Source organism: Microtus pennsylvanicus, chromosome 14 (genome assembly GCF_037038515.1).
Source record: "Microtus pennsylvanicus isolate mMicPen1 chromosome 14, mMicPen1.hap1, whole genome shotgun sequence".
In the NCBI taxonomy this organism is placed as follows: Eukaryota; Metazoa; Chordata; class Mammalia; order Rodentia; family Cricetidae; genus Microtus; species Microtus pennsylvanicus.
The window spans coordinates 12683271-12697226 of record NC_134592.1 but is presented as its reverse complement, the minus strand read 5'-3'; the positions used below and the strand labels follow the sequence as shown (position 1 = coordinate 12697226).

The window sequence follows — 13956 nt, the reverse complement described above, 5'->3', positions numbered from 1 at the left end:
GTTGAAAGGGACAGAGGAAGTGGAAAGCTAGGAACTTACGTTTTGGGGTCTAGGATTTACACGTGGCTCTAAAGAGGCCTTCTAGAAGGATCCCAAACAGGAAGGCAGCTGCAGACCTCTAAGAGTAAGTGAGACAGCAAGAGTGTGGTTGAATATGATCTGAGAGGAGAGCCCACGAGATGGCTTGGAGGTGAGACCTTCTCCTGTCTCCTCTTCCTCCTCTGCTCCTCATCCCTACTCTGTAGCCACAGTGCGGGAGGTACACAGGAGACCCAGGTGGTACGTCTCATGGTCACAGCTAGGAAAGGAGACCTGGAAAGCAGTGTTGACTGCTCAGTAGCCTCTCTTTCAGTGTGCCTGTGTGTGTGTGCTGGGGGGAGTCTTAGCAGATGTGATAAATTCTCTTAAAATAGGAAGCTTATTTACTTTGGATTGCTCAGTGGGCCCTGACAGGCAGGGGATATTCTACATACATTAAAAGGGAAAGCAGCCCGGCAGTGATGGCACACGCCTTTAATCCCAGCACTTGGGAGGCAGAGGCAGGTGGATCTCTGTGAGTTCGAGGCCAGCCTGGTCTACAAGGGCTAGTTCCAGGACAGGCTCCAAAGCTACAGAGAAACCCTGTCTCAAAAATAAAAAAAGAAAGAAAGAAAGAAAGAAAGAAAGAAAGAAAGAAAGAAAGAAAGAAAGAAGAAAAAGACAGGGTCTCTCCCAGACCTGGAGCTCTCTGATAGGCTAGGCTGATTTAGTGAGTTCCACCACCTGCCTGCCCCCTTCTCTCCTGCTGGGATTGCGAGTGTGCACCCCCACACCTAACTTCTTATGTAGGTCCTGGGGATCTGAACTCTGATCCTCATGTTTGTGCAGCAAACTTTACCAACCAAACTCTCTCCCCAAGCCACTTGATACTCTCAAGTGTCAGACAATTCTCCCGACTGGCTGTTTTAGTAAAAAAGACATCCGTTCACATTGTGTCTAAAATCACTTTCGGCAAACATTTCTGTGGGCTGGCTCTATGCTGCCCATGGGATGTCTGCCCCCTGGGCCAGCGGAGTTTCCAATGACCTTTGTGAGGAAGGGAGCAGCACTCTGCACTGTGTGGCCTCCTTTCAGGTCCTGCTAATCCTCAGAGCCCATCCCCTCTCTCCTCCATCCTACACCCTCCGCTCGCTCGGGGTTTCGGTTTTGAGCCGAGCCCCTCCATAGTCAATCTCCACTAGATTCTCAAGGGAGGATGGGGGAAGACACCTCCCAGCTTCTTGCCTTTCCGTGTTAAACACCTACTAAGTAGGGGAGGGAAGGCTCACAAAAAGGACTTTACCCACAAAAAGGATAACCCGTTTGAGGATTTGTCTGAGGCTCCCAGCTCCTTCTGCCTAGAAAGAAAGAGAGAAAAGGTGAGGTTTGGGGGTAGGAGTGGGGATGGGGTTAGCGGAAGAGGTTGGGGGTGGGGTCACGGATGCGCCACCTGGAGAAGTTGAAAGTCAAAAGTGTACAGTTTCTCGTTGGCGTGTTTCTTTGTGAGACTAGTGCGTGTGGGGATAAAATGGATCTACAGCAAGGCTCTAACAAGTAAAAGGAGGTAAATTAGCATAAAAAGAGCCCTTCACAAAAGGCGCCCTTCCCACAGTACCACAGAGCACAAAGGCCCTGGGTTATGGTTTTCTTTCTGGGTTTGTGGCACCCTAAGAATAACCTGAGACTTACATGATTGAAAATGCCTCATTATGGTTTCACATGTGGGGTTGGTCCCCTGCCTCTCGTGAGTACCATTCCAGACAGTCTCTCTCCCCATCTCCAAGTGTGGGGGACACCCGGCCCCTCCCGTCTGTCTGCCTGAACAAAAGCTATGGTGGATCTGTCAGGTCCCATTTGGAAACACAGTATCAATCTTGCCTTATCCTAGTATTGATGGGTTATGGGTATTCTACTGTAATTATGTCAAAAATGAAATATTTCAATGTGATTGGCAGGCCGATTACAATAATGCATGTCATTAGACCCAGAGCTTGCTTGTGTAAGTAGAGAGAATGCCAGTGGCAATTAGCTGTGTTTCCTTTAAAATTTGCCAAGATTTCACTTGGTTTCCATTGTGTCGATGTAAAGCACCCCACAGAGGCACCTGGTGGTAGGCATCTCCAGGATTCTCTGTGGAGGAGTGTGAATGTGTGGGGGTCCCAAGTATATGTGTGTGTGTGTGTGTGTGTGTGTGTGTGTGTGTGTGTGTGTACCTGTATGTGTGTGTGAATGGGTTTGGGGATCCCACGTACACAGCTCTGTGTGTCTCTGTGTGTGTGTGTGTGTGTGTGTCTAACAGGGGTGGGTCTCACTCCATCTCAGCTGTCTTTTCCATGATCTCTTTTTTCTGTGTCTTCATTAAAAATATTTAAGTAAAGAGATTTATTGGGTCTACTTGGGTCAAACACCCAAGTGGCTGCCATTGCACAAGTTGGAACCCTTGGCATTGCTTGCAGATGTTCAGACTTGTTGAGTAGGTTATACCCAAATGCAAGGAGGCAGGTTTGTGTGTGTGTGTGTGTAGGGGTCATAGATGTCTACAAAAAATTGTGTAAGTGCTGAAACCCACCTTTGGGACGCATGACACCAGGAATGAACTGGGCCGGGTCTGGTACTATTCACATTTCAGTTTCATGAGCAAAGTATTCTGTTGCAGAACAAGAAAGTTAACTGATATGTCAGTAAGCACAGCCACTTTCCCAAGGACTGGTGCTAAGGACTTCAGTATATGGGTAGGGAATGGGGGTGGGCGTTTCTCCCACAGGAAGCCCCAGGCACAGAAGAAACTGTCTGGCTTGGCCCTGAGTAGGTGTCTTGGATACAAGAGGAGCATGACCTGATAGTTTCTGCCTAAGCTTCCTGGAATAGATTCTCTGGAGGGGCAGCATACCTTGGTGCCTGGGCCTGGGATGCTGCAGCAAGGGACATGTGCACTCTCATGGGTCTGGATGCTCGAGTTCTGAGATCAAGGTGTATGTCAGGCCAAGCTCTCTCTGACGGTTAGGGAAGGATGTCGACCTGGCCTCTCTTCAGGCTTCTGGTAACATCCTGGCTTGTTGCAACAGAACTAATGTGGATGTGGTGGTCTTCCCGTCACATCCAGATGCCCCCTTTTGAGAAGAACATCAGTCACACTGGATCAAGGATCCACCCAACTCCTCCCCTAAACTAATACAATGACCCAAACTGCACATAAGCCATGGGGGTTAGGATTGCTACATAAACCCTGGAGACACTGTGCAATCCAGAAGAAAATTTAGATGAGGATCAAAGCTCATCTAGACTTGATGGACAGTTCGGAGGTTACCTCCCTCGGCCTTGTAGTGCCCTGTTACAGAGACTGAATGACTCAGAGCCAGGGTCTGGAAACAGGTGCGAACACAGAACAAGGCTCAGGAGGATACAGTGGCCCAATAAGGATGCTCACTCCTTCTCTCCCCTCCTGAGCCCCCATCTTCCAGCAGAAGAAAGACCCCTTTCCCAAGACCTCTCTGGATTCTAAGTTATGTCTGATGCAGAAGGTAAATCCCAGGCTGTGCTTTGCCTGAGAGGAATACTTCTCCAGAAAGGAGGCTTTGCTTGTTTGTTTGTTTTTAATTTTGGAAAGCAGAACATTTATTTTATGACAGATTGAACTCCTCAAGATGAACTGGATGCTGCAACAGCTGCCCTCTTGGGTTTAGGTGTTGACCCTTCACAGAATCCATGTCTGAATCTTCGGTAGACAATTTTTAGGTGGCTCATCTGCCCAGTCCTGGTAAGGCTAAGTAGTCTCTTAGCCTTGGCACTCCAGTTATACTTTCTCTTGCGCTTGGCAGGGTAGCCGCATTTGCCACAGGTAGACTTCTGAAGGCGGTAGGCCTTAGAGCCACAGCGGCGGCACAACGTGTGCGTCTTGTTGCAACACTTTCCGAAGGATGACGTTCCTTTCGTCATCTTGCTTCTGCCACCGAGGCCAAAAAGCCTTTGCTTGGTTTTACAGCAGAGGTTTGAATCTAACCCTGGCCGATACAGGCCTGCGTTGGGAACGAAGCATCTGGTTCACCGTGACTGAGCCTCAAGGAGGACCATGTGAGTGACTGGAGCTGCCTGGCCATCTCTGCAGGGGTTGGAATGGCAGGGTCCTGGTGGTCAGCTGACTCCTTGATTTTTCCCATTCCATGTTCATTAGGACAGAGTTAGCCAAGAAGGAACCTGCTCAGTGAATGAGGATTGGACTGGAACAGCCGGGGCAGCAGGCTTGCTGGCCAGCTCTTCCCATACACACTTTTCCGTGTGACTAGAGGGAGCTTCCTTACAGTCCTGTAGATTTCCTCTTTCTGGTTGCTTCTTGGAATCCTCTTTCACAGGAGGCTTCCCTGTATGCCACCCCACAAAGCCCACAGAGCACACTTTGCCTCACAGACATTTTTTTACTCTTGTATGTTCAGATGTCTGACTTCCTTTCAGGCAATCAAGTCTTTTCATCCAGGAGCTATGCATTTGTAGGGCTCTTCTTGTCTGGGACAGTGTGGGGAAGTGGGGTACCTTTGGTCAACAGGTGTTCCATGCTTGCATGTGTGATTGTCCTGAGAACAGTAGGTGGTGTGCCCTTAAAAATGGCTTCGCGTTAGAATACCCATACGTAAGTTTAAGAAGCGCCTCTGCGCATAGCCAAGGTAAGAAATACTTCAGAATTTCTGTTTGAGCTTCTGGAATCTTGTAGTCCTATTCCCTCGTGTGCTCTGTGTTTCCTTGGGGTTGCGAAATGGTAATGAATGCTGCCGGAGGGAAGGATGTTCTCTGGTGAAATACGCTAAGGAAGTCTGAGGTTTAATCAAAACTTGTGTTTCCTCTTTTTGGAGGTGGACATTTAAAATCTTTGCCGAAAGCACCGATGCGATGTGTCCAGTGCTTGTTGGCAAGACCACTGGTGCCTAGAACATTCTCTAGGGAATGCTGGCTCATCACTCTTGATTTTGTTGCTATGTCAGATTCTTTTTTAAAAAGATTTATTTACTTGTTAGGTATATAATGTTCTGCCTGCATGTATGTCGTAGACCAGAAGAGGGCACCAGATCTCACTACAGATGGTTGTGAGCCACCATGTGGTTGCTGAGAACGGCACTCAGGACCTTTGGAAGAGCAGACATCGCTCTTAACTGCTGAGCCATCTCTCCGGCCCCCTCATAGACTCTTACATAAGATATCCCTTCTATGTGTCTTGCTGACCAGGCAGTACACCACACACCCCTCGGCCACTAGCAAAGGGGATCACGGCATCCTCTCTTCCATGGCAAGCGGCTGTGCTGAAATGGCATGTGGAATTGAAGCTGCAGCCAGGTATCTCAGCCCATGTATAGCACAAGTGCGAGGGACAGTTCCATGGTGAATTCCAATGTTCCTCTGGAAGGAGGAAGCAGAGGCCAGAGAATAGAATGACCTCCCCAGAGCAGCCTGGGGAACCATGGTCACCTGACTCAGTGTGGGTCTTTGTATTATGTCAGTGTTCTCAGTGGGGCCTGAACCCCTTTAGTCACGAAGGAGAACGTCAACCAGAAACAAGGAATTGCAGATATTCACTGAGTACTAAGGACCCACAAGTCTCAGGTCAGTTACCCACTATTAATTGACTTATGCCTCCCGGGGACACTAGAAGCTGGTGTGTTTTGAGCAAACTTATAGATGAGGTGATCAGTCCGAGGCTTTGCATTGAGAGTAGTGGGGGAAGTTCAGACCAAGCTCCGCGAGCTTTGCCTAGAGAGCCATGCTATAAGACACTGTTAACGCGCTGCTCAGAATGTTTCGTATCTGCAAATGGGCCCCCAGAAAGCACAGCCCACTGACATGCCTCTCACTCACCCCACTGGAGATCTAGTCCTGCCATGGGATTTGCTGCTGCGTGGCTGCCTTCCAGAGCAGCCTTCTGGGAAAGGGGGATCGATGGCAGAAGGGGTAGATCCAGCAAGGCTTTCTCAGTAAAAGCCTTTAATGCCTCTTGTTCAAAGCGTTTAAGTGCCTTTTAGATCACAGATTGAACCATCGACATTGTAAAGTGGAGCCTTTTAATACCAAAATACACTGTCAGAGTAAGATTCCATTATGGGAAAATGCATTTCCCCGTGCCAGCCTAGAGAATAATTCTCTCCGTGTAAATAGTGCGTGTGAAATGTTTGATGACAAACGCTTTCTCGGTATTATAATAAGGGACTCATAGGCTGTGTGTGTGTGTGTGTGTGTGTGTGTGTGTGTGCGTGCGCGCATGCGTGTGTGAGGTGTCTGTTGATTACACATAACAAGTTATGTCTCATCCGTGGACACCAGTTTCTTCATGAGGGTTGGACTCAAAGGACTTCAGGTGTTTACATGATAAAGTTTCGTTTCTACTCTAGGTATCCATATTGTCATCCTAAAATGGGGGCTTTGGGATTAAGAAACTTTTGAGTTGAATCCTTAACTTCAAGCAGGTTAAGTGAAGGGGGAATAGAGTATAGGGGCTTGTGCTGTGTAAGGAAATGGCCTCCGGAAAGGCTGGTGTTCCAGAAACCCAGCATTAACAGAGTTTGGTTTCCTCTGCTCCGAGGTTCACCATCCAGGTCATCCTCCCTGGTACCCTCGCCCACCTCTGTCCTCACTGCCCTGGGGCACTGGCAAAAGAGAACCTCTTTCTCCCAATAGTTTCAAAAGCTCAGAGGGTAAGGGCACTAGCTGCTCTTCCAGAGGTCCCGAGTTCGATTCCCAGCAACCACATGGTGGCTCATAACCATCTGTAATGTAATGAGACCTGGTGCCTTCCTTGCCAGCAGTACATTGTATGCTTAATAAATAAATCTTTAAAAAAAAAAAGAAGAAATCAGACTGAGCAACCTGGGGGAGGGGGGCGGGGAGCCTGTAAGCAGCAGGTCCTTCTCCACGGCCTCTGTGTCAGCGCCTGCCTCTAGGTCCCTGCTCAGTTTGAGTTCCTTCTCTGATTGCCTTTGAAAATGAATGGAACTGTGATATGGGAATATAAACAAAACAAACCCTTTCCTTCCCGTGTTGTTTTTGATGTTTCACCACAGAAATATAATTTGTAACTGAGATGACCACAGATGGTAGTGTGTTCCTGTCCCTGCCCTGTCCCCAATGCTAGATTAAAGAGAAAGGAAGGAAAGACGGAGGCAGTGGAATCAGGGCCTTCTACTTGGTCTTTGGGCTACTTCAGTCTTTCTGAGTGTTTTAGGGTTTCTGTTACTGTGAAGTGACAACATGACCATGGTAACTCTGATAAAGAAAACCATTTTCATTGAAGTGGAAGCTTACAGTTTCAGAGGTTTAGTCCATATGATCTGGGGTGCTGGGAGCATGGCAGCAGCATGTAGGCAGACATGGTGCTAGAGAATTCTACATCTTGATCCACAGGCAACAGGAAGTGAATTATCTCACTGGGCATGACTTGAGTATATATGAGCCCTCAAAGTCCGCCTCCACAGTGACACATTTCCTCCAACAAGACCATGCCTACTCCAACAAGGCCACACCTCCTAATAGTGCCCCTCCCTTTAGGGGCCATTTGCTTTCAAACCACCATACTGAGCAAGTGAGGCTTGAGAAAGTCATAGTGTGTGTGTATATGCATGTGTGTGTGTGTGTGTGTGTGAGTTTGTGTGTGTGTGTGTGTGTATGCGTGTGTGTGTGTGTGTGTGTGTGTGTGTGTGTGTGTGTGGTTAGTGCTGGTACCTTTGAGCTGTTTCAATCCCATATGTATGCTCTTTATTTCTTCTCTGGACTATTCATCTTGGAAGGCCTTTCTGGGAGGGTGGAGCCAGGGATTCTCCGGACAAATCCTGGCCACGTCTTTGCTCTTTGAACCTGCTTTACTGATAGCAGTCCTGGCCATGCAGCATCTCTTCGGTTGGCTGATGCTTTCCCAAGTATCCTTCTGCAGAGCCAGGTCTCCAGGCTGATTTCTGATCCCAGCATGGATTTTCTGTATACACATGGCCAAGCCTTTTCACCCCTCTGAATGCCACCTTCCTGATTTGTTAATTTACCTTTGTATAAAAGCTCCCTGGGGGCTGGGAAGGTGACTCATTGGTGGTACTTGCCAGGCCTGGGAAGGTACTTGAAGAACCTCCCAAAATCCACGTGGGAGGAAAAAAGAGGAACCAGGTGGGAGTGGGACACATTTGCAATCCTAGCACTGGGGAGGCAAAGACAGGAGGATCCCTGGGGCTCACTGGACAGTCAGCACAGCCTATTTGATGAGCTCCAAAGTAGGTAGACATGGTCTTCGAACAAAGAAGGGCAGTTCTTGAGTTATGACACCCATGGTAGTCCTCTGGCCTCTACATAGACATGTACTAATACACATGCACTAACATGCATGCACACGCACACACGCGCGCACACACGCGCGCACACACACACACACACACTTCCTTTTTGCCCCTCCCCGCACATATACCTTAGGCTCTCTCTGGGTCTGGAAGCTGCTCTAGTACTCTCCCACAGCCTGGGTTTCTGAAAAGGCTGAGACAGCCTGTGTTAGAGTAGTACCTGCATTTTTACAGACGCGTCTAGAGTACCCGTGGGCTCTACCACAGCTGGCTGAGTCAGGTGGTGAGGGATGGTCACATGCCTGGCTTTGCAGAGGACATGCCTGGATTCAAACCTGGATTGTTCTGTGGCCAGGACTTTGTACAGATGACTCAACCTTTTGGGCCTGTGCTGCCTGTTTAGAGACTGGGGACTGTTGCAGAATGGTCATGAGGACATTCACTGCTGAACTGAGGCCAGAGCAGAGTCCAATTTGGGCAAGCAGATAGCTGCAGGAGGGGTGTGCAGCGACACCTCAGAACCCGGAAAGCAGACTGTTATGCTGTGGCCTTCTTTCAGTCCCGCTAGAGGGGATCACTGAGCTGACACCAGCTGTCCCTGCCACGAGAAACCAAACAGTTCTCACTCCAGAGGGAATAGGAGATGGTTTATTCTAGAGCCACCTATGAGTGACCATGGCCTGGGAGCACATATCAGGTCACTCTGAATGCTATATTCCAATGGGAATGGAAAAATGAGGACACCATGCCTCTAAGCGTGGTTGAGGAGAAGGCTTGTTGTAGTTATGAGGTAGAACTGCCAGAGGCATTGGGAGAGTCCAGACTGAATCTGACTAGCAGACTGAACTGGGCCGTGGGTGCCCTGTGTGTGTGTGTGTGTGTGTGTGTGTGTGTGTGTGTGTGTAGTGAGAGAGAGGAAGAAGAGGCCCGAGTCCTCTTTGATACATTAAACAGGCACCTCAGTTTAGCCAGGGTTTCCTTGAGACCTAACACAATGTGGTGAGAGATTCGTGAAGTTTTTACAGTAACAAAACAAGGAAACGTCAAGACACTTTTCAGATATATTGGTGGGAACATCAAGTAGGTAGCTCTCAGCGAAGTGAGTTCCAGCTATAGGCCTCAGCTGCTGTCTGATGTCTGTGCTGTTAGGATGATGGGTTCTAGGGGGTCTGTGTGTACATTCTAAAGAGTTCACCTCATGGTCACAAGGCTGCCTGTCAGGCCACACACAGAGCCGAACAACAAATGCCCAAGATGGTTGGGATAGGAATCGGCATTATTCCAATGCTCTACAGTGATTGGTGTTTTAATCAGCCAATGAACCTCGGAGAATATGAATGCGTAGGTAGTTCTTACCCTGGGAACTTCAGCTCACGTGGCTTTAATGGAAAGGTAAGATTGTTGCTGGGTTCTTGCTGTGACAGCACCCAGGATTTACGGTGTACTCTTATAGATCTGAGATGAAAAACGAAAGGAGTTCTAAGACACACAAGGAACATTGATGTGTGAAGACAGGCAGAAACTGGAGTGACCCCCAACCAAGGGATGTCAGGAGATGTCAGCAGCCGGGGGAGGCGGGAGGGAAGGCTCTTCCCCTTGAGCCATCCCAGGGAGCAGTGCTGTGCTGCCACCTTGTTTCCAGAACTGCGGCAGGATTTCCAGGAGAGTTCATGGAGTCCAAGGTAACGGTCGAAACACCTCTTGGAAACGACCAGAAGGGCTGCCTAACTTCAGAGCAAAGGGATGGCTCCGTGGGTCCTGCAGCAGGCCCAGGCTGGCTTTCCGTTTCCAGAGGGTTTCTTATCTCTCTTTCTCTTTTCTCTCTTTCTCCCCTCCCTCCGTTCACTCCCAGCATGCACCCCATCTTGATGTTCAGTCTGATTACCCATGGAAATTTCCCCTACTGAGCTGATTAATCAAAATACCAAGTCATTCATATCACACTTCCTCCTGATCGGGCTTAAAAATCGTCAGTAACAGATATGTACAAATAGACCGGGCGACACACGGAGTGATTATCGGCGATTCAATTCACTCTGGGATCATGAGGAGGGTGAAATCGTTCGGCAGGAATGGGTTTTTAATGATATGTTTCTAGCTAATAGGGAAGATAACACACATTATACACGCTTGGGCTTGAGTAAGTGAGCCATACCAAACGATGCCTTCCTTCATTCAACAGACACTTGGTATGGACGGCGTGCCAGACGCCATGCAAGAGCTCTGCCCTGGGGTCCTCAGGCTAGCACAGAGGACGGGCAACTGCGCATGCCACGTTCGTCTGGAGTTTGGAGACAGTGACAAGTTGTTGAAGAAGGGTGCAGATGGCTGAGAGCAACCATGGCTTATGGATTCGGAGGGCGTGGGCTTTGGGGCTAGACCTGGAGGTTCCAAATCCTAATCCCACTTTAGAAGAGCTGCTGAACACCACCGAGTTCTGTCTCCTCCTCTTCTTCCTCCTGAATTTCAGCCTGAAATGTGTTTGTGTGTGTATGTGTATATATATATATATAATTTTTTTTTCAGTCCCAGCCATGGAACCTAGGGCTGCTAGGTGTGGTTTTTGTCTGTTTTTCCAAATGCAATTATCTGGGAAGAGGAACCTTAATTACCTCTTTTTTACTTTTTAAAAACATTGATTTATGCATATGAGTGTTCTATTTGCATGTGTGACTATGTGGCAGAAGAGGGAATTGGATAGATGTAGTGGCTGGGAATTGAACTCAGGTCCTCTGGAAGAACAGCCTGTGCTCTTAACCACTGAGCCATCTCTCCAGCCCCTTAACTGGCTCTTGAACAAAGGATTGCCTTCTTGAGATTGGTCTACAGGCAGTTCTGTAGGGCGTTTTTTTTGGTTGATGATTGAGGTGTGAGGGCCTAGCCCATTCTGGGTGGTGCCATCCCTGGGCAGGTGGTCCTGGGTTGTATAAGAAAGCAGACTGAGTCACGAAGAACAAGCCAGTCAGCCTTGTTCCTCCACGGATTCTCCTTCGCTTCCTGCCTTGGGTTCCTTCCCTGCTCCGCCTCATGATAGATGGGACTGTGACACAGAAGCCAAGCAAACCTTTTCTTCCACAATGCTCTTGGCCATAGCATTCTATCACGGTTATAGAAAGCAAAACAGGACACTGAGCTAGCTCTCCACCACCGAGCTATACCTCAAATGTTTCTTAATGGCTCTAACACAAACTGACGTCAGTGTCACCTGCAGGGGGCAGTTGTTGACACCCGGGCTGGTTCACTAGCCTTCCAACTGCTGTTTCCCTGTGCAGACTGTGAAGACCTTGTTCCAGCCTGTATGATTCATCAATCAGCCAGCATTTCAGGGCCGCTGTGTGGAGGATTTAGGGCCACTCCTCATGAGTCCCTTCATTCTGGCATATGCTCTTTCCCCCCTTTTCCAGCTGCGCTGGAATCCCATCCTCCGACTCCTCAGAAGAGACAATGGTGACTTTCCTCTCTGGGTCCAGCACCCTGCGGCAGGCACACTGGGTGCTGTTGGCGTGAATGCCTTACATCAGGAGTCTCCTTAGGCAGTGCTCCCCTTCAAGTGCAGGCCTTTTGGTTTTTGTCTGCTTTGACACAGTAGCAGGAGATGTTATGACCTGAGCTACTCCACCAGCGCCAACAGAGCTCTTCCCTTCCTCACCCCTTCTCTCCCCTCCCTCCCCTCTTCTCCTCACTCCCAACATTTAAATTTGACCCTTCTGTCTTCCTTCCCTAACACCCTTGCTTCCTGTATGTTTGAATTTCTGACCCAAACTACTTTTTTTTCATTCTGAAGGACTGACTATTTTTTGAGAGACAGTACAAAGAGCAACGTGTGTTTCCTTCTGCCCCAGAAAGGGCTCACTTCCCTTTTACTTTGGAGGATGATTTCACAGGATACAAAATCTGGATTTCTGTTCTCTCTCTTTCTCTCTCTCTTTTGTTTTTTGTTTGTTTGTTTGTTTTTTTGAGACAGGGTTTCTCTGTATAGCTTTGGAGCCTGTCCTGGAACTCACTCTATAGACCAAGCTGGCCTTGAACTCACAGAATATCTGCCTCTGCCTCCCGAATGCTGGGATTAAAGACATGTGCCACCACTGCCCAGTGTGTGTGTGTATGTGTGTGTGTGTGTGTGTGTGTGTTTGATACGTATTTCACCCTATTCCCTTTCTTGCAAGGTCTCGAGCCATCAAACATCATTCTTGTGTTTGCATCTGTCCAGGTTCAGTTTGTCCTCGGCTGTGCTGTCTCTGAGGGTTATTGTCTACCATTGGTCTTCAGCTGGTCTATTTCATGCTTGGCAGGCCAACTGCTGCTTTCAACATCCTGTTTGTATTCTCTACAATGTCTTCTCCCACCACAGCCACCATTCTCATCAGCTCACCCAACCTCAGTGAACCATCCCCACCCAGCCCATCATAACGAAGATGGAGTCCCCTGTATCTCCATCTCCAGTTCATAAATTTGAGTCACGCGTGTTTTGTGTACTGCAGCAAGTCTCTAGTTGTCCTGTTCCATCCCACTCAGGATTTCCAGACTCTATATGCTACCTTCTTGATACTATTGACAACCCAGGATCACCTGAAGATGAGCTTCCTGTTTTGTCTGATTGACAAAATTATTGATTATTTGGGAATTTCACATTATATACCCTGGTTACACAAGTCCTCCAAGGTCTATCCCCCTACCTTGTAAACCTCCTCAAAAGAAAAGAAGAAAAAGACAAGTCAGATTTGTGCTGTCCATATACTCACTGGAGCAAGGTCAAACTCCCAGTGGCCAGTCCATTAAAGAAATCTAAGTCCGCCGGGCAGGGGTGGCGCACGCCTTTAATCACTCAAGGGACAGAGGCAGGTGGATCTCTGTGAGTTCGAGGCCATCCTGGTCTACAAAGAGCTAGTTTCGTTGCCAGCCGCCATCCTTTGTGGACAGCCACACTTTAGCATCCTTGTCACAGTTTTTAAGGGTTCTCTTTTTTTCGCTTTCTGTGTAGGCTTTTCTTTTCTTTCTGTCCGTTACTTTTCTTTGTCAGGGATAGGGGTTGTCACAGAAGCCTTCAGTGGTGACATAGGTCATGGACATCAACATGTCCCCTACCTGCTGCAGGACCACAGACACCCACAAGAATCTTAGGCTTCAACAGGCCTGGAGCAGTGGGTCATGGATACCAGCATGACTTCCAAGGGCACCGAGGACAACAGAAGTCTTTGGAGGAGGGCCAAGCTAGAAAAGGAACCGTCTTTATCTCATCCCGTTGTTACGCACAACCAGGGCAGTTGATGCTGCAGCTGGGCAGCGTGTTCAGAAGCTGAGTCTACACAAGCTCCAGGCTGCTGCATACCGCCCTGTCAGCCCTACTCAGCAAGGACGCTTCCCTGTCCTCGGCAGCCTTCTCATTCAGCTGTCATCGCAGTCATGTCTCTAGTTCTGCCTCTCCGCTTTGCTCGCTCATTGTGCTCTGTCCCTCTGTCTTTCCCACCTCTCCATGACATATTCGCTAGTCATAGTGGCCTTGGAAGCTGCAGTGGTGTCACACAGTATATATATATATATATATATATATATATATATATATATATGTGTGTGTGTGTGTGTGTGTGTGTGTGTGTGTGTGTGTGTGTGTGCTTTGTGCTTGTGTGTGTGCGTGTGTGTG

The 13956-nt window shown here is 48.5% G+C and overlaps 1 protein-coding gene across 1 annotated transcript; it reads right to left on the bottom strand.

Moving 5' to 3' along the window:
* Window positions 1–3631: 3631 nt before the first annotated feature.
* Window positions 3632–3972, bottom strand: LOC142835037 (large ribosomal subunit protein eL37-like). Its single transcript, XM_075948139.1, has one exon. The coding sequence runs from the start codon at window positions 3952–3954 to the stop codon at window positions 3658–3660; it is 297 nt and encodes a 98-aa protein (XP_075804254.1). The 5' UTR covers window positions 3955–3972; the 3' UTR covers window positions 3632–3657.
* Window positions 3973–13956: the final 9984 nt, after the last annotated feature.

Bases quoted from the DNA above. Each gene is read 5' to 3' on its own strand.
- LOC142835037 (XM_075948139.1), bottom strand. From the start codon at position 3,954: ATGACGAAAGGAACGTCATCCTTCGGAAAGTGTTGCAACAAGACGCAC.